This window comes from Mesoplodon mirus (assembly GCF_964341445.2).
Source record: "Mesoplodon mirus genome assembly, chromosome: 2".
Lineage (NCBI taxonomy): Eukaryota > Metazoa > Chordata > Mammalia > Artiodactyla > Ziphiidae > Mesoplodon > Mesoplodon mirus.
Window position 1 is genome coordinate 222,117,927 of NC_138977.1, and position 25,567 is coordinate 222,143,493.

Below are 25,567 nucleotides of genomic sequence, written 5' to 3' on the forward strand. Positions count from 1 at the left end.
GACACGTATAATGGAATTGCCTCACCCAATTATGGAGAATGAGATATGACACAATATGCCTGCTGCAAGCTGGAGAACCAGGAAAGCCCGTGGTGTAATTCAGTCTGAGTCTGAAGGCCTGAGAACCAGGGGAGCCAGTGGTGTAACTCCCAGTCCGAGGCCACTAAGAACCAGGGGAGGGGGGATGAGGTGGCGGGGTTGCTAGTGTGAGTCCCCGAGTCCAAGAGGAGCTCCGATGTCTGAGGGCAGAAGATTGATGTCCCAGCTCAAGAAGAGAGAGAATGAATTTGCTCTTCCTCTGCCTTTTGTTCTATTCAGTTTCTCAAGGGATTGGATGACGCCCACCCACACGGGTGAGGACAGATCTTTACTCAGTCTCTGATTCAAATGCTAATATCTTCTGAAAACACCCGCACAAACACACCCATAAATAATGGTTTAGTAGGGATCTGGGCATCCCTTAGCTCAGTAGAGTTTACTCATAAAATTAACCACCACAAGTCCACCCTTAGTCAACGTGGCACTTGTATGCATCTTCGTAAAGCATACTTAATCTCCAGATAAAGGCAATAATAAGGTCATAATTCCACCTAACATGATACAGCTATTCTGCGTGCAGCCCAAAACACACTAGTTCATTCTCCAGAAGAGCAGGGAAGTCCTTGAGTGATGTTCACTATTTTCCTGATATCCTGTAACTTAAATTCTATGATGTAAAATTAAATACTAAATGCTGATATAAAGTCAATATATGTTATGTTACATGATATGGAAATAAGAGAGGAAAGAAAACAAATATATTTGCTTAATATATGTAAATACACACATAATATAGTCATAACAAATAAGGAGGAAATATGACAGAATCCTTGTTTCTTTAACTGGTCAGATGGTAGCAGTTGGTATTTATAAACAGCTTCTACTACTCATTCTGTATTCAGAGTCCATCGTTTATGTCACAGAAGCACAATGGCAGGGGGTCAAAGTCGGCAGGCAATCTACATTCTTCGCAGCACTGGAGGCTGGAATAAGACTCAGAGATGGAGGTTGTAGCCTTGGCGACCTCGTCTCGATTACTCTTGGTTATGGTCATAGCAACAAGGTCCTTTGCAGCACTTCAGAAAAATATACACAAAGCATGGAATTAGAATTTTTCTTCTCAGTCCATCTGTTACAATTGTCGGGGGTATCTGGACAGTTTGAGGCTGGAGCCAATCAGACACATGACACCAGCCCAAGACTACAGTGCTCCGCCCCCGTCCCAAGGTCCTGTCTAATCCGCTTCTCTCCTAACATTGCCAGAAATGTATAATCAAGTTACAGCAAATAAGGGAGAGTGAATTGCAAGTGTGGGTCACGAGATGATCACGGCAAGTCCTCCAAGTGCAGAGCATGACAGGTGCCAAAGTCAGCCGTCCCCTGGGTGCTGGGATTCACCTTCCAGCACACAGGCCTAACTTCCCTAGAATGGGAACACCACTGCTTCTGACAACCAATCTCTTCCATGTTTGAAGGTTTCTTTCCCCCCAATTTAATGCTCTTTTGTCTGATCTACACTCCCCTGTCAGCTTCCCCAGGTGCTTCCCCAGAGTCCTGTAGGCCCCCCTCACCGTCCCCAAGGCCACAAGTGAGAGGACACCCTGAGAGCTCCCCAACTCAGGCAAGAGGAGGTCAGCTCAGCCCATCCTCTGGGTGAACAGAGGCAGAGACTCATTCACACAGTCTCCCTGACAGTCCCCAGTCTGCAGAGCCTGAACAGAGTGGGGCCAGCCAGTGTGCAATCAACCAGCTGAGGGTAAACTCAATGAGGTTAAGTGACAAGGCAGCACAGAGCCACCTGGCTGAGAACATTCTACTTATGAGCTCACAGCCCCAAACCAGAAGGGGAAGAAGCCAAGATTCTACACGCACTGCCTTTGTCATGTCAAACCCTTCTGCTGTTCCTGACCTCACCCAGGGTGCGGCGGCCACAGGGCAAGGGATGACCCTGCTCAGCACAGAGCCCCAGGATCCCATTTGGGGGGGTGTTAGCCACTCTTACCCACATCACTCACTTTAATGTGTCAGCTACTTTGAAGTAAAGACAGGTGACACCACCTATCAGCACCAATGCAGTCATCAGTAAGCCGCCACCAATGGTCATCATGATCTTGAGGTCAAACATCTTACTTTAGGGAACCGGATATTTTATCAAACCTGTAATTTGAGAAACAGGGATCGAATCATCCCTGTTAGGAGGAATTAAGGTCCAGGGTTGAAGAGCTCACTTTAGAAGCACAGCCTCTGTCCAGCTCCAACTTGTATGCCTATCAGGCCATAGGCTCTGTGACATCAGCTCTCTGGACACCAGCCCTTTCATGGAGTTCTGAATTTGGTTCCATGTGTAGGTATATTTTAGCCCCCATGAAATAGATACAGTATTTTGAATCACTTAATTCTAAGTCTTTAACTTTCCAGGTCTTATTTCCCTCACGATAATTTTAAGGATTTAAAATTATAATTTAACAAATAAAGGAAAAAGAAATGGGGAGATTAAAAATAGTCTTACACTTAAGAGTTCAATTATAGATGACTTTATGTTAGCTACACAATGAAATAATACAGAGCCATTTACTAGGATTCAAGCATATATGCTCATGGACATTGCAAGATTTTCATACTTTATAGTTAAAAGGGTTACAAAAATGAAAGTTGAATAGAATACCTGTTCTAAGTCAAGTGTATATGGTTTAAGGTACTCATACCCAGCCAATCTAGTAACGTTAAATGAGGAGACTCCAGATACAGACAAGAAAGCTTAGATTTGTTTCTCCCTGCTCCTCTCTGCAAAGAATAACTGTAATACCTGAGGTAAAAAACAAAAGAAAACACAACAAAGGTCAAACGAAGGAGAACTGTGAAAGTTGGAAAGAGGAAAGCAAACTGGTTAGGGACCCTGGGCCTGGATGAGCAGTATAGCATCAGGACAGAAGAAGGTAGCCCAGGCCCGATGTTCTCCAACTCTGAATCCAGCAACAGAGGGTGGCTCTGGAGGGTTCATTCTCCCTGGATTTAATGCGAGTCCTGCTGACAAGCCCAGGCTAGCCCAGTGGCAAGGCGTACAGTGTGGGAGCCTCCTGACAGTCAGTGGCTAGTGGAAGTTGGCCAGAGATTCCCTCTCACACCTAGATGCACCAAATGGCTCTAGCCTGGGGAATCTCCGGCTCCTTCAGGCAGCACTGCTGGAGGCTTGGGAGCCCCAGTGGCACCAAAAAACCTAAGCAGATCAAAGTAGCACTGAAAAGCCTCTGAACATTAAATTGTCATTGGAACCTCATCCCACAAAAATAGGCCAGGATCTGCATTCTAAACCTAAGCCAGGTGACTACCTGATAAAATTAAAGATTTAAATAGGACCTAGAGTTTCCTAACATAATAGCCAAAATATTCAGGATTCAATGGAAAAATCACCTGGCAGACCCAGAACCAGAGAAGGAACACCAGAATGAGAAGAGACCATGAATTGATGCTAACAGCAAGATGAATCAAGTGTTGGAATTATCCAGAAAGAATTGAAGACAGCATCCTACAAAGCCTTTGGTAATCAATACCAAATCTTCTTGAAATAATGACAATATAGAAATTTCAGCAAAGAAAGGGAAGTTACAACAAAAAAACCAAATAGATATTATACAACTAAAAATACATTAACAGAAATTAAAAAACAAAACAAAACAAAAACACCTTACTGGAAGGGTTCAGTAGCAGATGGAAATGACAGGACCAAATCAGCGAACTTGAGGACAGAACAAGAGAATTTAGTAATCTGAACAAAAATTAACAAAGCCTCAGGGACCTTTGGGACCATAACAAAAGATCCAACATTTATGGTATCAGAGTCTTAGGAAAGAAGAGAGAGAACGGGGATGAGGTTTTGAAGAAATAATAGCTAAAAACTTCCCAAATTTGGCAAAAGACAGAATCAAGAAGCTGAGAAAATCCTGAACAGGATAAAGCCAAGAAAATCCACAGCAAGACACATTCTGAATTAAACTTCTGAAAACTAAAGACAAAGAAACAAACTTGAAAGCAGCTAGAAAAAACACATTACCTACAGAGGAACACCAATTCACATGACAACGCATTTCTTTCTTGTTTGTAACCATGGAGGCCAGAAGAAAGTAGTACATCACATTTTTCCAAGTGCTGAATGAAAACGACTTAAATTCTGTATCTGGCAAAACTGTCATTCAGGAATGGAGGAAAAAGCACATTCTCGGATGAAGAAAAACTAAAAGAATTTGTCCTGAAAAGATCTACCCCTTAAAGGACGGTTAAAGGAAAAGAAAGTAAAAATAGCTGACATAACCTTCTGAACAGGTGACATTCCAGCAGAGGCCTAGAAAAACGGGGGAGCAAAGTGAGGAGGTGTATTCCAGGCAAAGAAAATAGTAACAGAATCCCAAGGCTGCAATGGGTTTGGTGTGTTCAAGGGACAAGAAAAGGGCCATTGTGGCTAGTGGGATGCATCCAGGGGAGAGTGGTGGTAGGAGACGGAGTTGGAAAAATTAGCCAAGGACAAAATCTTATGGGGGTTTAAAGCTCTTAGTAAAAAGTCTAGATTTTTTTTTCTCCCTGTTATAGAACACCTTTGGAGGGTGTCAGTGGGGTTTTAGCAAGGAGCCCGTGCAATCTGGCTGCAGAGCCTGTGCTTTTAAACATAGACCAGCGGTTCTCAAACTGAGCATGCATCCACATCAGCTGGAGGGCTTGATGAACCATGGATGGCTGGGCCCAGCCCCAGAGCTTCTGAATCAGTATTGTGAGGTAGGGCCTGAAAATCTGCACTTCAACTAGGTTCCCAGGGTATGCTGCTGCTGCTGCTTCCGGAACCAGACTCAGGAACCGGACTCAAGAACGACTGCTCAATATAATTGGCTTTGAATGTGACTTCCCTATAGCACCTAAGATGGAAGAGAGGAGGGACTTTCAAATGTACTGGAAGAGTGATGATATTAAGAACCACGTATGTCACTCTTGCTATTTATTTATTAAATATTTATTTATTTATTTATTTATTGGCTGTGTCAGGTCTTAGTTGCGGCACATGGGATCTTTCGTTGCAGTGGGCAAGCTCCTCTCTAGTTGTGGCCAATGGGCTCCAGAGTGCACGGGCTCAGCAGCTGCAGCACCCGGGCTTAGTTGCCCCGCGGCATGTGGGATCTTAGTTCCCCAACCAGGGATCAAATGGGCGTCCCCTGCATTGCAAGATGGATTCTTAACCACTGGGCCACCAGGGGAGTCCCACTCTTGCTACTTAAGAAGATAGAGAACAGAAGAGTAGAAGGAGGGAGGGAAAAATTTAACATTTACTGGATATCTCCTACATACTAGGCCTGTGCTAGGCAAGTCATATAAACTTCATACAAGAGAATGAAGTAGGCTGTGATATCTCCAATCTTACAGAAGAGAAAACTGAGGCCAAGAAAGGTAAAGCCACTCATCCAAAGTTACACAGCAGGAATAACTAAGATGGAAAGAGAATTCAGGCTTTTCTATCCTTGTGTTTTTTTCTCTAAGTCATCTTGGAAATATAGTCTCTGAAGGCATTTGGAGAGAAAATGTCAAAATGGTAGAAAACTGAAATCCTGGGCTGCTGTCCAATGCAGGGCATGGGACTGTCCTTAAGAAGGAGAAAGTAGTGGGACTTCCCTGGTGGTCCAGTGGTTAAGATTTCACACTTCCAATGCAGGGTGGCATGGGTTCAATCCCTGTTCAGGGAACTAAGATCCCACAAGCTGCACATGTGCATGGCGCAGCCAAAAATAAATAAATAAATAAAAAAGGAGGAGGAAGTAGTGATGTGAGGAAAGGAAGGGACAACTAGGAAGATGCTGTACTTGCTTTACCTTGAGAGAGGTGGCCACGGAAGAGGAGTCACTTCTCCTTTCAACAGCCTTGGATTTCAAATGTCAAAGGGGATCAGTTCCAAGTAAGAAGGTTCTATACCAAAACCCACATGGGCACGGGGAACAGAGAATGGAAGCAAGGGGAAGGAAAGAAGTCCTGGATTCCAGGCCCATCTTCCTCACTTACTTGATAGAATGGTTGGCAAAGCAGTTCAGCTCCCTGAGCCTGTTGCTTCTTCTTGAAAATGAAAAGATAATGAGTAATGCGTGGCTTGACAATGGCGGTGGTGGCTATTGTCTGAGAGGTTTCAGTGAGAACAGAGGTGTCACCACTTTGTAAACTGTGATGCCAATGTGAGCAGTTGATCCCTTTGATGGCGGCTCTTCTCCAAGCACAGATGTGTTCTGTTCACAGGCTTGATCCAGATAGAAAGTGTGCAAGTGAAAACATTTAGTTTTTGATGGAACCTTCGCCAAGGGGTCTCTGCTGGGCCCCACCAGAGATTCTGATTCATTGGTTTTGGGGTAAAGCTCATGAGTTTGCCTTTCTAACCAGCTCCCAGGTAAGGCAGATGGGAGGGGCTGATCAGATGGCTCTGTGTCGAGGTGTGCTATGATAGAGATCAAGGCAGACTCCCCAAGCTCAGCCTGTTATCTAAATAATAACAACCCTGAGATCTTTTGAAATGCCTACTCAGGGACCACTTCTCCCTCTGGTGTGATTTGTTAGATTGTCATTTGTTAAACCTTCATGTTTAACAAGTTCCCCAGGTGATTCTGACAGAGACTGGAGAGCAAATGAAGAGCACCACTGACTTCTCTGTCAGGCAATCAGACGTTACATGGTTGTACATTCATAGCACCCAAAGCAGAATGCCAAGAATTTCTGCAAGTGAGATCACAAGCAAAGCTCTTTCTGAGGCCCAGAGGGAATCATGTCACCCTTCTGCTTGAGCCACTGATTATTTGGTGCTAACAAATCCCGAGTGGAGCAGTGATGGTTTTCCCAGGCCAGACCCAGGCTACCTTTTCAAGCCTTTCCTCTACCTGACATGCGTCATATGCTTGAGCCAATCTAAACTGTTTTACTTAACCCTAAAAAGAAACTTCTGTGTTGTTTTTTCATGTTTCACGTGTCCAGTCGCTTGTTGAGGAACGGAGAGACCAAGGGCAGCTCATGAAGGCTGCACCTCAGCGAAGCTTTGAACAGTAGTGTGATTTAGGGCAGGAAGAGGTGGGGATCAGTGCAGGAGGACTCTCATCTGCCAGAAGCAACAGCTTGAGGAGACTTGGGAAGAAAGGACGGGCTGCAACGCAGGTCATGTGGTGGTGGCCAATGAGCCTGGAAAGCTAGGCTAGGGCTGAGTGAGAAGGAGTCTCCAGTGGTCGTCTCTGTTTATGAGCCACTTGGCAGCAGTACTCAAACGCACTCCTTGCCCTGAACCTAAAAGGATCAAAGTCCAGTGATGATAGAGGGATGAAAACCTTAATATGCTACCATAGGAAAGACGGAGATGAATGAATACTCAAAGGGGAGGCGATGTGGAAATTAAAATATGTAACCTGTATCTTTTTTTATTTTTATAAATTTATTTATTTATTTTTGGCTGCGTTGCATCTTCGTTGCTGCGCACGGGCTTTCTCTAGTTACAGAGAGCGAGGGGCTACTCTTCACTGCCGTGCGTGGGCTTCTCATTGCGGTGGCTTCTCTTGTTGTGGAGCACGGGCTGTAGGCGTGCGGGCTCAGTAGTTGTGGCTCACAGGCCCTAGAGCGCAGGATCAGTAGTTACAGCGCACGGGCTTAGTTGTCCACGGCATGTGGGATCTTCCCGGACCAGGGCTGGAACCTATGTCCCCTGCACTGGCAGGCAGATTCTTGACCACTGCGCCACCAGGGAAGTCCCCAATAACCTGTATCTTGATTTAATTTTTGATCACCCACACACCCCTTGCAGCCACCTCAAACTGCAGTGGTTACCCTGACACCCCTGAAGGTGCATTTGCCAGCCCTGATTTCCCAGACTTGACTTACTGGGTGTGCCACATACAAGGGGAGAAAAGTTACAAGAAAAAAAAAGACTTAATAGAGATTTTGTACATACTGTGATCTGCTCCTTCTATCTGAGCAAATTCAGGCAGTATTTTCTTAGGTGATAATAATTTTAATAAAGCAATTACATATACATACTATAGCAATTTGTAAGTATAAGAAAATCAATACCTATGAATCTCTAATATATATAAAATGTAATTTAGGTTTTTATTAACATGGAGAAATTAAGAAACAGATGATCAGGAATTAAAGCTCATCTGAATTATTTCTACTACTATAATCATGAATATTGTATTTATTTTAATTACTTTAGAAAACATAGCATGTGTTCTAGTTGTAATTATATTAAAGCAATTTGTGAATCAAAGAACAGACCACAGTAATCAGAAATTGTATAAACTATTAATGAAAGGGTTCAGCTTTAAATGAGACACATTTCTACTGAGTGCTGAAAGAAATGCTACCTAATGCCTACATATGTTGTTAATAAATTAGGAGAAGACTGATAAAAGTAATATACAAGTCCTCATGTCCCTAAGGTCAGAGTGATTAATAAATGAACACACTTTATATTAGTTTTTACTTCAAAGAACTAAATTCATCAAAATACAACATACTAAATGAGTGTAAACCATCCTTTTTCATCTTAAATATTAGATGAAAAAAATATTTTTATTTGTTTAAGACAAGTACTTTCCAGAGTGGATGCATTTATTTTTTAGATGCAAATATATCACCTTACAACACATATACAATAGGTATAATTTCTGAAAATCATGTCTGCCAGAGAGAACTGCAATCTCCTGGATTCATATGCCTTAATCCTTCAATGCAGAACCTCAGCATTTCACACTTTAATCAGAAAAGGGCTCTGGAAAGAAGAACCTGTATCAGCTCAGAAAAGGAGAGAATTCCTTCTACTTTCTGAGTTGATGGAGATCAAACAAGATGACTTCTCTCATTTTACATCAAACATAAAATCTAAAGTAATAATCCTAACAAAGAATAGGTCAGTTCTAATTTTTACTTTTCTATCCATAACTACAGTGTGACAGAACACAAAATTAATGGCCCCAATGTAAACCAATTTTACACATGCCAAATATCACATCTAATTTTTTATCTGAAATAAACAATAAAAAAGGTAATATGGTGATCTGAAATTAAAGGTTGCAAGTCTTAAGTACCCAGTTTTCTAAGATCAATTAGAAAAAGAGAAAATATCAAGTATTCTAAGCATTTTGTACACCCATAAAACATAAGGTCTTTCTAAATATTAAGAGTATTCCAATCAAACACATATAAACTACCAACTAATGAAAAGCATTAGAAATCCTTAAAAAATTTGAACACTTTAAGCAACCCAGAGGTATATGTGAATTTCTTATAAAAGTGAAAAATATGCAAAACAAAAATAATTTTTGACCCTATCATGTTAACTCTTAGTGTACAGGATGAGACTTACAGTAACAGTCAGTTAAAATGAACACTGAGGTTGCTTTATGTAAGTAAACGGTGATCCTCAAATGACATTAAATAGTTGCTTTGACTTTTGGGGGTTTGGGTTTGTAATAAATATGTAATAAATATCTGTAGTACTTTCAACATGTTCAGTGCTATCTTTCTCCATTTGAAAGTCTTTCTCCAGAGTCATAATGTCTTAGAGGCATGCCAGAGGGTGGGGAGTTGGGACTTTGTGGCAAGTCCACTAACAAAGCAATCTTATTATCTATGTGCTCCTGGAGTTTATATATTCGCTGATCAATGTAGTCCATAAGTTTCTTTTCCATCAGTTCCATATTTTTAGAAAGAATCTTTTCCAAGTAGGAACAAATGGATTGCTCTTCCATTCTAAAAGTAAATTTAAAAAATAATAATGTAACAATTTTCCCTAATATTATAACAAAAACAACCAAACTGTAGTATGATAAAGCAGCCAACACACATTGCTGAAATTTGTCTCCACAACTATACTGTCTCTGTACAACACACTTCCAGGTTCTAAAATACACACTCAACAGGTGACCACAATCCTGAATGCCCAAAACATTCTTATTTCTTCAATTCTTTAAACATTTAAGCATACAATTGAAATGAGAATATATAAATGAAGATGATGGAATTTCTACCCTCAAAGAATGGCTCTTTAGAAAGGGTCCTTTTGATTTTGAGCTCCAAATCTAAAGTAATCTTGCAAGATTTTTTAAAGGTTTTCCAAGTACTTCCCCAAGCAACTGTACAATTTAAATAGTTTTTTGCTTTTTTAATCCACACTTTATTAAATTACTGGAAGCTTCTATGAACAACTGTGTACAGGCTTTTGTGTGGACAGATGTTTTCATTTCTCTGGGATGAATGCCCAGGAGCACAACTGTATGTTTAGTTATTAGAAACTGCCAAAATATTTTTTAGAGTGGCTGTACCATTTTAAAACCTCACAGGATTTAAAATGAGATCCAGTTTCTCCACATCCTCATCAGCATTTGCTATCATTACCACTTTTAAACTTTTTATTTTAGCCATTTAAATAACTGTATAGTGGTATATTGTGGTTTTAATATGCATTTCCTTAATAGCCATGAGGTCAGTCGCACATCTTTTCATTTGCTTATTTGCTTTTTGTACATCCTCTCTGATAAAATGTCTCTTTATGTCTTCTGCCCATGTTCTAATTGGATTTTTTTAATGTTGAGTTTTGACAGTTCTTTCTATATTTTAGATATGTCATTTGTTGGATACGTAATTTGCAAATATTTTTCCCCACTTTGTAATTTGTATTTTATTCCTCTTAACAGAGTCGTTCACAGGGCAAAAGTTTTACATTTTCATGGCATCCAATATATTAAATTTTCTATTACCTTGCTTTTGGTGTCATATCTAATAAGTCTTGTCTTAGGTCCCCAAAGATTGTCCCCTATGTATTATTAGAAAAGTTTCATAGCTTTATGTTCTACATTTAAGTCTACGATCCATTTTGAGTTAAGTTTTGTATAAGGTACGAAGTTTGGGTCATGGTTCACTTTTTACCCTTCGGATATCCAATTGCTCCAGCACCATGTGTTAAAAAGACTATTCTTCCTTTATTGAATTGCTGTTGCACCTCTGTCAAAAATTAGTTGAGCATATTCATGTGGGTCTATTTCTTTTCATTTAATTATTTATTTTTATTTTTGGCTGAGTTGGGTCTTCATTGCTGCACACGGGCTTCCTCTAATTGCGGTGAGCGGGGGCTACTCTTTGTTGCGGTGCGTGGGCTTCTCATTGCGATGGCTTTTCTTGTTGCAGAGCACGGGCTCTAGGCGTGTAGGCTTCAGTAGTTGTGGCACACAGGCTCAGTAGTTGTGGCTTGCAGGCTATAGAGCGCAGGCTCAGTAGTTGTGGCACACGGGCTTAGTTGCTCCATGGCATGTGGGATAGTCCTGGACCAGGGCTTGAATCCGTGTCCCCTGCATCGGCAGGAAGATTCTTAACCACTGCACCGCCAGGGAAGTCCATGTGTGGGTCTATTTCTGAGCTCTCTATTACGTTCCATTGACCTATGTGTCTGTCCCTCTGCCATCACTACATCATCTTGAATACTCTCACTACATAAGACTCGACATTGGGAAGAGTGATTCCTCCCACTTCATTCTTCTTTTTTCTTTTTAATAAATTTATTTTATTTTATTTTATTTATTTATTTTTGGCTGCGTTGGGTCTTTGTTGCTGCACGCGGGCTTTTCTCTGGTTGCGGCGAGCAGGGGCTACTCTTCGTCGCGGTGCGTGGGCTTCTCATTGTGGTGGCTTCTCTTGTTGCGGAGCACGGGCTCTAGGTGCACGGGCTTCAGTAGTTGTGGCACACAGGCTTAGCTGCTCCGCGGCATGTGGGATCTTCCCAGACCAGGGCTCGAGCCCGTGTCCCCTTCATTGGCAGGCGGATTCTTAACCACTGTGCTACCAGGGAAGCCCTCATTCTTCTCTTTCAAAGTTGTTTTAGCTATTCTACCTCTTTTGCTGTTCATATATTTTTTAAAATAATCCTGTCTATGTCTACAAAGTATTGTGGTGGAACTTCAGTATGCATTACATTAAGTCTTCATATCAATGGGGAGAATTGACAACTTTACTATGTATGAAATTGAATTTGTAATTTAAAAGTTCCCAGGAAAGAAATATCCAGGCCCAGATGGTTTCCTTAGAGACTTCTACCAAACAGTTTAAGAAGAAATAATACTAATTTTACACAATCTCTTCTAAGACATGGAACTCATTTTATGAGGCCAGTATTACCCTCATAGAAAGCCAGGCAAAGACAGTACAGGAAAAATACAGACCAGTATCTTTAATGAATTGATGCAAGAATACTCAACAGAATATTAGCAAATCAGATCCAGCATTGTGTAAAGAAGAATTACAGCCCACAACTAAGTGGGATTTATTCTAGGTATACAAGGTGGGTTCAGTTTTTGAAATTAATGTAATTCACTATATGAACAGACTACAGAAGAAAATTCATGATCATATGAAAGGCCATAGGAAAAACATTTGACAAAATCCTATACCCATCTATGATGAAAGAAACTCTCAGGTAACTAGGAACCAAGGAACACTAAGCCTCACAGTCCCTGAGCAATCTGACTTCTTTCCACCTTTTACAGTCTTTGTATGTTTGCTGTATTATGTCCAGGGATTTTATTGGTAAAAAGGGGGATCTAAGAGAAATAGGGACATTCCATCTCAGCTGGACCCAGAAGCAGTTTTTAAATGTTTAGGTTTTTTTCTTTGGGTTTTATTTTTTGTTTGTTTTGTTTTACTATATCACAAGTTAACACTGATGTAGACTATCAACTATTTATTAAAGACTATTGTTATCCTTCCTTGTCCTGCCCAAGTAAGAACCACTTTTTTTTCAATAACTTATTAAACTCCTCAAATTTCAATGCTATTAGAGACATTAAAATTTCAACCAATAGAACTACCTCATTTGACATGGGAAAAAAGGCTAAACCAAAAGATTTAAACAGTAAGGCAAAATAGTTAAGCTAGAACTATGATTAGAGTCCTGAATTCCAATCTAGTGTGAAATTTGGACACATTACGTCTATATAAAGGATGCGGAAAATACTAAACACTTAGCCACCCCTCAATCAAAGCAGGACTGGAAAAAATGGAATTACGAGATCAGGGGATAAGGGCCTGTACACTAGAAATAATTTAGAGCTGAAAAATGTTTGGATGACTCCAAAATTAGCCTCGGTCACACACGATCTACAGAGGAAATCTGTTCCAATGGCTCACTTCATACCATCGGGCACAAAATGTCCATATCGTGGTCCCCACAGCTCCTCTCCACTCACGCAGACAGCTCTCTACTCTGACCCTATCTGCTGCCTGTACCCCTTCCATCAGACGCCTGAGAAGTGCTCGGCATCTCCAGTTTTACCCACTTCTTTCAAAGCAATCCATCCTACTCTGCTGAGTATTTCCTTCCTATAGTGTGTTAACGGTGAAATGTAAAAGCTCCTAAAATCCTCTCTGGAAACATTTTCAGGCAGTAGTTATTGAAACAAACCTGTTTTCCTCCACCTGCCTCCCCCCTCCTGCCCCCAATCTAAACCACACTTGTCTTAAGTACTCACGTAACAACAGCGCCTTCGCCGGGCTTGGTGATGCTTTCCTGCCACTTGCTGTTGGGTCCCACACGGAGATGGTTCACTTGACTACACAGATTCTGCAGAACAGGCAGCAACTCAGAGTTAGGTATATGTGAGTTGTCACTTGCTTTCTTTGGTAACAAAGAAGATATTGCATTCTTAAGATCATTCTCAGGAAGAGAATGGTTTTGTGGCACAATTTTACACTCTTGGAGGCTTGTCATATTTCCTCCACCAGCTGGCTGTGTACTTTGATCAATGTAAGCTTTTAAGTCTTCAGTCATGTTTCCAGATGTCAATCCAGTTCTGGAAGGGAAAGGTGTGGAGGATGACTTGTTGAAGGCTCCTGAAGTAGAAGATGATTGCAGTCCAATCATGTGCTTGTATCCAGTGCTCTCCAAAACTGCCTGAAGCTGCTCTCCAGTGGGAATACAACTCTAAGCCAGGTAAATAAAAACATGTTATTATTAACATGAATCATAATGACAGGTAACCTCTGGAGTATCTCAGAGTCAGGCAATGTGCCTTCTTTCATTTGATCCTCAAAACTTTCACATGGAGTAGGCTATAGCTACTATCCCAATATTAAGTTAGGAAACCAAGACTAAAGTTAACTTGGCCAAGGTAACACAACTAGTCAGTGGCAGAAGCAGGACTGGAACCCAGGCCACCGAACTCCAGAGTCAGGACTTCTAATCATTTCACTAGTTTTGCTAAGGAAAATATTCAAATAAATACAAGCATACTTAGTCAACTTGCATGGGCATATTTTAATGTTTCCACTACAAAGGCCTCCTTAATATATGGTAATAAAATGTAGTATTCTCAGCTGAGTCACAGTAATTGATAACTTTCATAGAATTAAAAATCATCTGCCCATCGTCACATATGGTAAGCCAACCTAAGGATATGCAACTTATTTTCATTGGAAGATAGACCAGATAGTTACATATTTAAGGTATGATGTTATATGAGTACTTCTGTGACATTTTCAATGACTAAAACGAGCTACCTTTTGGCTAAGTCTGCCTTAATAATTTGTAAGATAGTGATTATGTTTTGTGGCCTCAACTCAACCAGCTATGCTATATTATTTCCTGAGAAGACTCAGGCTCACCTTTTTTTTTTTTTTTTTTTTTTGCTGTACGCGGGCCTCTCACTGTTGTGGCCTCACCCGTTGCGGAGCACAGGCTCCGGACATGCAGGCTCAGTGGCCATGGCTCACAGGCCTAGCCGCTCTGTGGCATGTGGGATCTTCCTGGACCAGGGCACGAACCCGTGTCCCCTGCATCGGCAGGCAGACTCTCAACCACTGCGCCACCAGGGAAGCCCTACTTTTTTTTTTTTTTTTTTTTTCAGGCTCACCTTTGAGAACAGGTTACACTGTCTCCTATACAGGGCCGTGATCTTGCTATGCTCTTCATTTTTTCCACAAGAGAAAACCAAAACAACCTCTAGCCTATCTAACTCTTAAGTTATACACCTCCATCTTAACTTCTAAACACAGAACTCTACTAGGGATTCTTATAGGGGATATCATCTCATACTTACTGTTGCTCAGTATCTAGTGAGAGAGACTGAGAAAATTATACAAGATTAGGTGAAGACACTCAGTCCGTGTATTGTCTGGATATTCTAAGAAATGCTTCTTGGATTAAGCCAGCCCCAAACTCATTCATTCAACAAATATTTACCAGAAATCTGCTCTGTGTTAGGTACTGTCTCAGGCACTGGTAATAAGCCAGTGAACAAAACAAATGAAAATTGCCGATCTGTGGACACTACAGTCTAGGGAGCAGGGAGAGACAAACAACAAAGAAAAAAGGAAAGAAAGACAATACATCCTGTGAATAGAGATGGTGATAAATACTTCAGGGAAAATATAGCAGGAAAGGGGAATGACGGGAGCAGGGACGCTGGTAGGGTGGGAACAACAAAGGCCCCACGGAACTTCTACTGAACTGCCTGTTGGAGAAACTCTCTTTATAAAGAAATCTTACCTTCTTCTATTGAATGCAAGTTTTGAAAAAACCTTAAATTATTCCTAAAAACGAGGATTATATACAATTATATTTACAAAATTTAAAAATTAGACAACTCTCCTTAGGTGAAAAGGAGCTTTACTCAGTCATAAAGGAAAAACTCAATTATTTTTGGTAGTGGCAAAATTCTGGTACTGCAAAAAAACTTTATGATAGAAAATTGAAAATTCTACAAAACAGCAATCACATAAATAGTGGAATCAATGTCAAAATTGTACACAACAATTAATTTGGCAGAAATTTTAATTAGAAAAATCCAAATGCAATTAAGACATATGCTATATGAGTTTTTCTATTTTGATATACAGTAATATTTTATTATAAGAAATTCACTGATTATAAAAATTAGTCATATTTCTCTCAGATAAAAGCTCTTATGGTGATTATTTTTCACTTTGAATTAAATGTTAAGAAATTCACAGGTTAATCTATATGGCAGTGCAGTAAATGACCCAACCTTAGTTGCTGATGACTATTCTTCTCCTTCTTTTGTTTGACTTTATTCAATTCTTAATTTTCTTGAGCTGTCATATATTGTCTTGCAAGGCACCTCAAACCCTTTTAAAAGTAGGCAGAAGAATATGTATAAAATAATTCATATGTACTTACTGTTTAGGTTCCGTGTCATATTTTATGTGAAAAAAAAAAATTACAGAGCAGCCTAAAAAAACATGAAAGCATTTATGCAGAATTGTGTCCACATACTTGTACATGTGTATACTTAATTTCATATAAGTACACATATACCCCCAGATTTTTGAAAAACTGTTTATCTCTGAACATCTTGAAAGATTTCTCAAGACACTGTCTTTAACTTTTTTAATTATAAAGAATTTGAACAAGTATCACCTTGAAAATCCAAGAAAAAAGATCTTTTTACTTTTTTAGATGAAAAAGGTAAACAGTGAAAACCTTGAATAACTGAATATATTTTCTTTGAGAAAGTCGGTGCAGCTTTCCCTCAGATAACATTAAATGACAACTATATGCCAGGCACTTTGATTCAGAATTCCTACTCAATTATTCTAAATTGCTAAAGCAAAAACAAATGAAACTCAGCACATATGAACTTCAAATACAAGGAAATAAGAAATCACTTTAAGAAACTTTCCAGAAAACAAGGAACCACAAGGCAAAGGTGAAGCAGGGAGTCTAGAAAGCTGTTCCCCAGGTCCTTTCTTTCCTCATCAGAACAGGCCCTGCCCCAATTAACATATGAAGGTTGCAAACGGTGTGGGTTTACGCCCGTTCCGTAGAAGGAGAGGTTCTGATCGTGAACCATCCCTACTTTATACTCAACAGATAGTTACAGAGCTTATATGACACTTTCCAGGAAGACATTCCATGGATTCCTTGTTTGTGGACAAAAGCAATCCTAGAGAACCAGGTGTATCCTGTGAGAATCATTCATAAATATAGCCTCCCCACGAGAAAGAAGACTTTTATTAGCATGTTTAAAAGACGATTTAACAGGATCACCTTCTTTCTTCCCCAGGGGGTTTCCCAAATGTCCCCACAGATAATGATTTAGCACGTGTGTTGGGGGGTTACAACACACGTGCTGTTGGTTGGAGGACTTGTGTTTCTATCTGATAGAAAATGCGACAAGGACACACACCAAGCTGGGGAACAGGATGAGAGTTGGGAGAGCACTCTTACAATACACCTTATGTACTTGCGAGTGGACGGAAAGTCATAGCAAAGAGAATGTATTATTTTGGGAATTAAACAAAAAACCCTAAAACCATGGGCATAACCCCCACAAACTACTATTCATGTCATTTCTTTCCCAAAGTCAAGGTTTTAAAACATAAAAATCAGTCCATGAACTGATTTTACTGAATTCATTAACCCTCTCTAATGTTTCCAACATGTTCCACACACAAAAAATTTCTTCTGTTTTTAAATGTTTAATCTCTATGTCCACTGGATCCTTCCCCTCAAACATCTGTTCTTAAACTATGCTATGCATAAGACTCATCTGGCACTGCCTGTATAAGATAGGTGACTCCTGAATCACAGCCTCAGTGTTTCAGGTCACCGGTGAGGGCCAGGATTCTGCACTTTATAAACATTCCAAGGGATTCTGATACCGGCAGGTTCCTTATCTCTATCATTCTTGAAACAACCCACTTTACCCTGGCTACCTCCACATTCTGACTACCCATTTACTATCTAATCCCTCAAAATCAGGTTTTCATCTCATCACTATTCAAAGTGACCCCCTGAAGATCTCCAAGGAGTACTTAGTTGATAATCCAAAGGGCATGTATATTATATAAAATTTACTCGGAGCCATAAACTAGACAGACAGGTCCTCTTTGCACAAAGCTTGTATTTTAATGAGATACGCAAAACAACACATAAACAAAAACAGGCAAGAAAGCGCTGATGAAAATATATGATACAGATCTGGAGGAAAAGGCTAATAATATTTTAATCAGGGTGGTTAGCGAAGGTGGCATTCAAGATGGAATGTTTAAGATGAGGTTGAAATAACAAGAAAAAGGCACACTTGCAAAGACCAGGAAGAGAGGATTCTGGCCAAAGAGAACAGTTAAGAGGGCAAAGGTCCTGAGGTGGGAGCACGTCTGGATATTTGTGGAATACCCACATCAGAATGTCTAGAGCAAGGCATCTAAGGAGATGCAGCAGGAGATGAGGCTGAGGAGACAACGTGGGCCCAGACCTCAGATGAGAGCGTAAGGAATCTGGATCAGTTCTGAGTGTCAAGGGAAGCAGTCAGGGGGCTTGACACAGGGGATGTCGAGTCTGATGCACCCTTTGAGATCATGCTGGCTGCACTGTGGAGAGGGAGCGTGGAGCAGGAGGACCAGCTAGGAGCCTCCTGAGGTATGGAGGTGAGACAGTAGTGCCAGAGCAAGAAGAGTCTGGACGCTGTTCATTTCACAGCTCTCCTTTCCATGCTTTCCAAGATCATCAGCAACTCTCCTGCTCTCCTATGTCTGCCTGTTGATCCAACGATACTCGTCCTAAATTAATACTGGCAAATCTCACAAAAGTTATGTAAGTTTTTTAACTCACGTTATCGGTTTTCAACTTTCATCCTATGATCTTACCAGTATTATCGTTTAGATTGTAAACACGAAGAAATTTACCCTCAAAAAGAGGAAGCGCTGCCAAATAACACAGAACTAATAGCTTTGAATTCAGGTCTCCTGACATCAGATCTCTTGCGACTCTTAAGCACTGCTGTGTCCTGCTCTTCTGGTTCCTTTTTCCTCTCCCCGTATTCTTAGCAAACGCACCTACTCTCCCAGGGTCTTCCTTCCTGGCTCCGGTCTCTCCCCTCACCCCCTTCCCCATCATCTACCAGGCATGCTCCTCCCAAACCTCCCTCCACTCCACTAGCCCCACCTGTGTTTCCAAAGCCTCGAATCATTATCCCAGGGCATGTGTTATTCACACCTAAAACTCAACACTCCCAAATTAAACTCCTGTTTCCCCCAAGTCGCTTCCCCCCTTGGGTTCCATGTATATTATGGTATCACCATTTTCAAAACTTTAGTTTCACGTTTGATTCTGTTTTTCTCCCACAAAACCCACATTAAGTTAGTTGTCAAGTCCCAATGGCCCCACTGTTGTAGCCTCTCACAATCCAGCATCAGGTTGCTCCTTCCAAGTTTAGACTCTCATTAACTCTCCTCTGGATGACGGAAATAACAGAGCTGCTTTGCTTCTTGTAGCCTCACTTTCTGCTGACGCATCTTTCCTACTGACTCATCTTACACATAATAGCGGATTAAATTTATTAAAACAGAGCTAAAAAACACCCACAAACTCTATAACATCATTCAAAATCCTCTAAGATCCAGCCCCAGTCTACCTGAAACTTCCCCCGTCACTTATTCACTCCAGAGAAATTAACTTGTATTCATTTCCTAGCTACATCCTATTCCTCTAGCACTGAAGATTTAATCCATACTGTTCTCTACCTCTCAAGTTGCATCCCTCCAAGTTTACTTGCCTAATCCCACCCTTCCTCTTTAAAGGCCTAGATAAAACGCTGCTTCCCTTAATAAGCCTTTCCTAGCATTCCTCATCATTCCCCACTTAGATGCCCTGACTCCCCTAACAAGACCACAGAGATCCTTAACGACAGGTTATCGACTAATTCATCTTTGAATCTTCTAAAGTAACCAAAACTGTGGTATTCACTAAGAAGGGGCTAAATAAATACTTGCTGAATGAATAAATGAGTGAATTCATGGAAAATTGTGAAGTCTATAATAGAAATATGTTTTTGCAAGAGAGTAGGTCTACAGAATGTTATTTTTAGAAAAGTTAGTAAAACTAACAGTTAAATCAATAACAAAAGTTGAAATAAAAAGATTTATGTTTCTCCATGTCCTTATAAGAAGACATCATTTAAAGAATTTTAACAGTATCTGGAAAGAAATCCATTTCTACTCACCTGTTGCTGGAAAATAACCATATTCATCAATTGCTGAGCTCCAGATGACAACTTTGACCCCATGGACTCCATGATGGTTTGGACCCTCTCCAGGTCTATCCTTGATCCTAGAGCAGGAGAGCCTGCTGAAGAATTTGCTGAAAGTGGCCTCACGTGTACCACAACTTTACTGATGAACACACACTGCTTTTCACCAAAGGAGAGCAGCTATTATAATGCAAAAATTCAGCAAAATTAATGATAATAAAAATAATCATCATTTAAGCTCATTTCTTGTTAATACTGAAGAGTGAAGCATTCAAGAATCTAAAAATTAACTTCAAGTACATTTTAAAGGTTTCTGTAGAACAAGTCATAATAAAAAAAAAGACTCGGGCCTCCCTGGTGGCGCAGTGGTTGAGAGTCCGCCTGCCGATGCAGGGGATACGGGTTCGTGCCCCGGTCTGGGGGGATCCCATATGCCGCGGAGCGGCTGGGCCCGTGAGCCACGGCCGCTGGGCCTGCGCATCCGGAGCCTGTGCTCCGCAACGGGAGAGGCCACAACAGTGAGAGGCCCGCATACCGCAAAAAGAAAAAAAAAAAAAAAAAAAAAAAAAAAAAAAAAAAAAAAAAAAGACTCAAGAAAACAAGGTAAATGCAAAAAGTCCTTTTTAAATAAAAGATTATGTATAAATAATGTTCTACTTACTTACTTTAGGGAATTAAAGATAAACTATACCAATCTGAGATCGTAACATACTGAAACTTGCTATAGTATTATTTAATACAAAATAAGACTGTCCAGTGTCACATGCAAAGTGTTTGTGAAATACTAAGTATAAATAAGTCAGGATTTTAGAATTTAGAACTGTAGGGAATATCAATACAACCTAAGAGAGCTCAACAGTTTACACATAAAAGACGAGTTCAGGGTGTTTTTTTTAACTTGCAAAAGACACCCAATTAGCAAGGTTGAGCTCTGAGCTTGTTTCTTCTGGTTTCTATCCCAGTAGCTTTTCCAATGCTTTATGCTTCTTCACGTTGTCCATGCTTCTAAACCAAAAGACATTTCATGTGTGGCGTAGGACAACAAAGCAGCAGAGTGGAACGAAAACAGCATTTACAATCAGAGAGACCTGAGTTCAGTGATGGCTCTGCCTGGGTGACCATGGGCAAATACCAAACTTGAATCAGGAGTAAAATGAGTTCACACGGTTGTTATGAGGGTTATGTGTTAAAATTTCCAGTACATATCATTGAGTAAGTGCTCAAACATATGCATCAGTAACTATTACTTTTAACTTACATATACTATTGGCCCAGAAGAAGCTTTCATACAAACCCAAGGATGTCCCTAAATGAAACACTCTTTCACTCCCTGGTACTTCCACAGCACAGTTTCAAACACCATTCACCTTCAGAGACACAACAAACCCATATATCACACAAAGACACAGGCGAATACAGACCCATGATCTAAAAACTCAGTGTGGCACCAAAGATCATCAATAAGTAAGTAAATACCTCATGAAGTGTAAACACCCACATTCCAACCTCCATATTATCCCTGTTCTGCTTTTTAACCCCCAAGCCCTTCTCACTAGCGAATGTAGTACCTATTTTGCACACTGAGTCAACCTATTATCTGTCTTGCCCGCTTTAATATTTGCGATGTGAGGCCTTCGTTCCAATTTATTTCATAACTGCCAATTCCTGAAGGCCAAGTACAGTATCTGGCATCAATAGGCACTCCAGTATTTGTTGGATGAATGAATGGTCTTATTTAAATGAATTTAGAAACTATTAGTATATACACCTAAAACAACATCTTGGGATAATCAGTTGTGTGCTCTTCTGTAAGCAATAATCAGCACAGAATTTGAGAAATTAAAAATAATCAATCCAAGAATTTTCTTCAGTTCCCTAATATTACCCATAAGGGAGGTCAAAAAAGGTGAAGGAACTTGCCCAAGGTTATTGTGTTAGTCAGCAAGAGAGCTCATTTAACAGTCAGGGCTTATGTAAAAAAGAGTGGATACATGTATATGTACAACCGATTTACTCTGCTGTGCACCTGAAACTAACACAACACTGTACATCAACTCGACTCCAATAAAAATTTTTTAAAAATAGGGCTTTCGATTTCCAGCTCAGTACCATTTCCTTAGATCGGATGACCTTAGTAAAGTTCATGTGAATACTATTTTTCAGGCTAAAGACACCAATCTAAACTCCTTTAACTTTGTGGTACCCATGTCTGAATCCTCCCTGATTGTGCTCTATCCTTCTAGATTTGGGGACGAAAACTGCTTGTGGTTTTCTTGGCACCTACGTTTTATATAAAGATAAAAAATGTTTTTAACTCCGTTTTCTTAAGGCTCAAAAGTACTATACTGCTGTACTAACAACAGTACATGACATGACTAGGAAATGGAGCAGGACCCTATGGTCCTTGCCCCACCTTGTCCTCAGCCTGCCTTTGGTCTGTGGAAAAACTTTAGCCAAAGAATAAGTTTAATCAGAGAAGTGCAAAAATGGAGAAGCAAAGAGAAGCAGTCAACAGGACAAAACAGTAATAGTTTAGTCATAAAGCAAAGTCAAGGACCTTTAGTTCCTCCTCAAGGGCTACAGATCATATTCTGAGCCACATCCTGCGAGCTGTCTTATAGATACCGAAACCCTCACCAGGTGAAGGAAGTTAACTACATGATGACCAGACTGTAGCCACAACATAAGCTGCCACAATTCCGAAAACTGGCCTCAAGGAAAAGGGAACAAACCAACCCTGGACCTGAAGAACAATCGAGATGCTGCTGCTGGTCAGGCCACCGATGACCAATTTCAAGATGACGGTCAGAGCTGGCTGTGCTGTTTCTGCATGCAGCCCCCTCCCTCTGTCTATAGAAGCTCTTGTCCCCTGATGGTCAGTGGGCGGAGTTGGCCTTCAGACAGGAGTCCAGCACCCCCAACGCCCCACCCCTGCTGTTGCCGGCATCCTAAACAAAGCAAACTTTCCTGTCCACCAACCTGGCCTCTTTATTGGCTTTTGAGTGGCGAGCAGCTGAACACCACTTTTGGTTACAATCGTAGCTAATAAATGGTCAAATTTTAACAGAAGAATGTTGAAAAGTTTTGAGAAAAGAATTTCTTTTTACATGTTTACTGAGTATTTCTGACCTAAAACCAGGGACCAAGTTGGACTCACTACATTACCAAACCTACAGATAATAAGTATATATAATAGGAAGACAACTGTAGTTTTAAAATTAGCTTAGGCATGACTATGTGACATTGAGGAATGACTTACCTTTATTTTACAAGCATGTGTGGAAGACTCCAATTTTAGATATTTTTTGTACAAAATAATCTTTTCATGTTCACTAAAAATAAAAAGGAATTAACTTATAAAAAATTTCACACACTATCACTTTTAATAGTTACATTTAAAAATAAAGGTTTCCGGGACAATATTTAAATCCTGAGATTCAGTTTTCCTTGTGAGGCATAAACAGCTGGGACTTCCTACTGAAGTGCACTGGCTACAAAGACAACATCTGCCACTTACAAGCTATATGAGAAAATGAAATTAGATATCAAATGTAGACTCATGCAGCACAGAGCACACTGTAAAGCTCAATAACATACCCCTTGTATCCAACATGCACGGTATATAAAACACTTCGTATTTTGATTCGTATTAAGGAGAGATTAGGTCAGAATCTTTGAAAGAAATCAGAAAAAAAAATCAAGAAGTATAATAATGGGTTAAATAAGTATACTGGTATGGCACAGTGTTGGGCTCAGGCACTATCTGTAAAGAGTTTCCTACAGGAAAATGTTCAAAGTGCCAGACTGATAGACAACTTAATTTCTGGAAAACAGATTGTTGTGAGTTAAAGAAAACAGACAAGAAACACTTACCAGAACTTCATCTGATCAGTCTGCCACGAACTAGCTATGATCTTTTACCAACTTCTCTCTCTTCCACTAGCTCTCAATTTCCACGTTTATAAAAACAACTAGGCTGATCTAGACTGTCTTTAAGATTCCTAAAGGTCTAAACTTTCATGTCTGCTGGTATGTTTTTATCTTCTCTCCCCTAGTATCTGGCACCAATGTCAGAGAATCAATAAATATTGCAAAAGCTCAAGAAAATAAAACACTACTTCAGAAGAACACTTCCACACGCATAGGTCACAAACCTGTTATCCAGAACATTACAAACATTCTTGCCCCTACTGGTTCCACAGTACTCCTCTCCTGAGTATACTTCCATATTTCTTGCTGAACTTAAAAGGCCAATAGAAACGATTTCTTCACCTCCAGGAGGGTCACATCTCAGGTAAAGGAAGCAGGGGTTTTCATCTTGGCTGTTCACGTTCCTTTTCAAAATCACCAGATCCTCGCTGAAAAGAAAATGAAGAATATTATACAGTTCTCTGAACACTGTCATTAACCCACTTAATGGGCCACAGGGGTTGACATGTTATCCTATTCATTTACATTTGCATTTGGAGACCAAGCGCCTTGCAAAGCACTGACGAAATGCTCAATACAGAACTCCTAAGGAAATGATGCTTTAGACGTGAGGGCTCTCCACTCTCTTTTCCCTTGACTTCTGTAATACATTCTAAGCGACTTCCTATAATTGCCTGTCCAGTTAATGAAATATATGTACTGGGCAGCTAGTGTACATTAAAAAACAGTTCAGAAGTGGGGGTGGGGCGGGGTGCAGAATGCAATAAAGGACCAAAGTGCCATTTTTAAAGCTAAGGTGATGAAGATTTTCGACATCTGGATTTTTTTTTTTAATGCCTATTTTGATCGACAGTAAGTTTTTGTTTCGGGATAGAAAGGAGGTTCTGATCCCGACAGGGGGCCTCAGGAGCCAACGTGACGGACACAAGGGGGATGGGAGTGAAACGCCGAGTCTTCAGGTCACCTGCCCCCCGTCCCCTGCGCCCAACGCTCACGCGAGAGTCCCCTCCTCTTTCCCGCGGGCCCGCCACCCGGGACCTGCCCCCTTGCCCTCGCCGCCCGCACAGACCGTCACCGGCTCGGCTCCGCGCCCAGACCCTCTCCTCTCACGGCCCCCGCCTCCCCTCCCGGCTCCCCCAGGAGCGCGGCTGGCACCGAGCACAACCCCAGTCCCCGCCGGCCCGGCGCACCCGGTTGCAGGCGGCGCCAGCAGCTCGTCCCAGTCGGCGTCCCGGGCGCCGAGACCAGACCGGCTGAGATGGAGACTCTGGGCCAGGGCTCCGCACGCGGCATCCCAGGAAGAGGCCAGCGGCGGGCGGCGGGTCAGTGGCGGGTGTACGGTCTCGGTCTCCATCTGGCCACCTACACACCAGGCCAGCTCCGGAACCTCTCTTACAGCTCTTTAATTTCCACCAGACTGAGGGACTGTAAAGGAACAGAGCGACTTCCGCCTCGTCCGGCTGCAAACCCCAGAGCCGCGGCTTCTCGCCGGGGTCGGGAGAGACCAACTACCGTAAACGCGCATGCGCGCGCCGGCCGGTTTGGGCGGAGGGGGCAGA

General features: G+C 41.2%; 2 protein-coding genes across 5 annotated transcripts; both read right to left on the bottom strand.

Moving 5' to 3' along the window:
• Positions 1-937: 937 nt before the first annotated feature.
• On the bottom strand, positions 938-2,164 carry FAM24A (family with sequence similarity 24 member A; the record flags this gene model as incomplete). Its single annotated transcript, XM_082643830.1, has 2 exons — positions 938-1,115; positions 2,055-2,164. The coding sequence occupies 2 exons, from the start codon at positions 2,162-2,164 to the stop codon at positions 938-940; spliced, it is 288 nt and encodes a 95-aa protein (XP_082499956.1).
• A 6,152-nt stretch (positions 2,165-8,316) lies between these two features.
• LOC309798610 (ATPase PAAT-like) lies at positions 8,317-25,503 on the bottom strand. Of its 4 annotated transcripts, XM_082611126.1 has the most exons (6): positions 25,199-25,503; positions 24,233-24,436; positions 23,338-23,410; positions 20,052-20,258; positions 13,560-14,011; positions 8,317-9,792 (listed from the first exon to the last, which is right to left on the bottom strand). In XM_082611126.1, exons 1-6 carry the CDS (start codon positions 25,360-25,362, stop codon positions 9,558-9,560), a joined length of 1,335 nt encoding a protein of 444 aa, XP_082467252.1. In that variant the 5' UTR covers positions 25,363-25,503; the 3' UTR covers positions 8,317-9,557. The 4 variants fall into 4 exon arrangements, with proteins under 4 accessions (XP_082467252.1, XP_082467254.1, XP_082467253.1 ...); XM_082611127.1 differs by lacking the exons at positions 8,317-9,792; positions 13,560-14,011 and adding an exon at positions 17,911-18,586; XM_082611128.1 differs by lacking the exons at positions 8,317-9,792; positions 23,338-23,410 and having other exon boundaries at positions 13,741-14,011; positions 20,052-20,158.
• Positions 25,504-25,567: the final 64 nt, after the last annotated feature.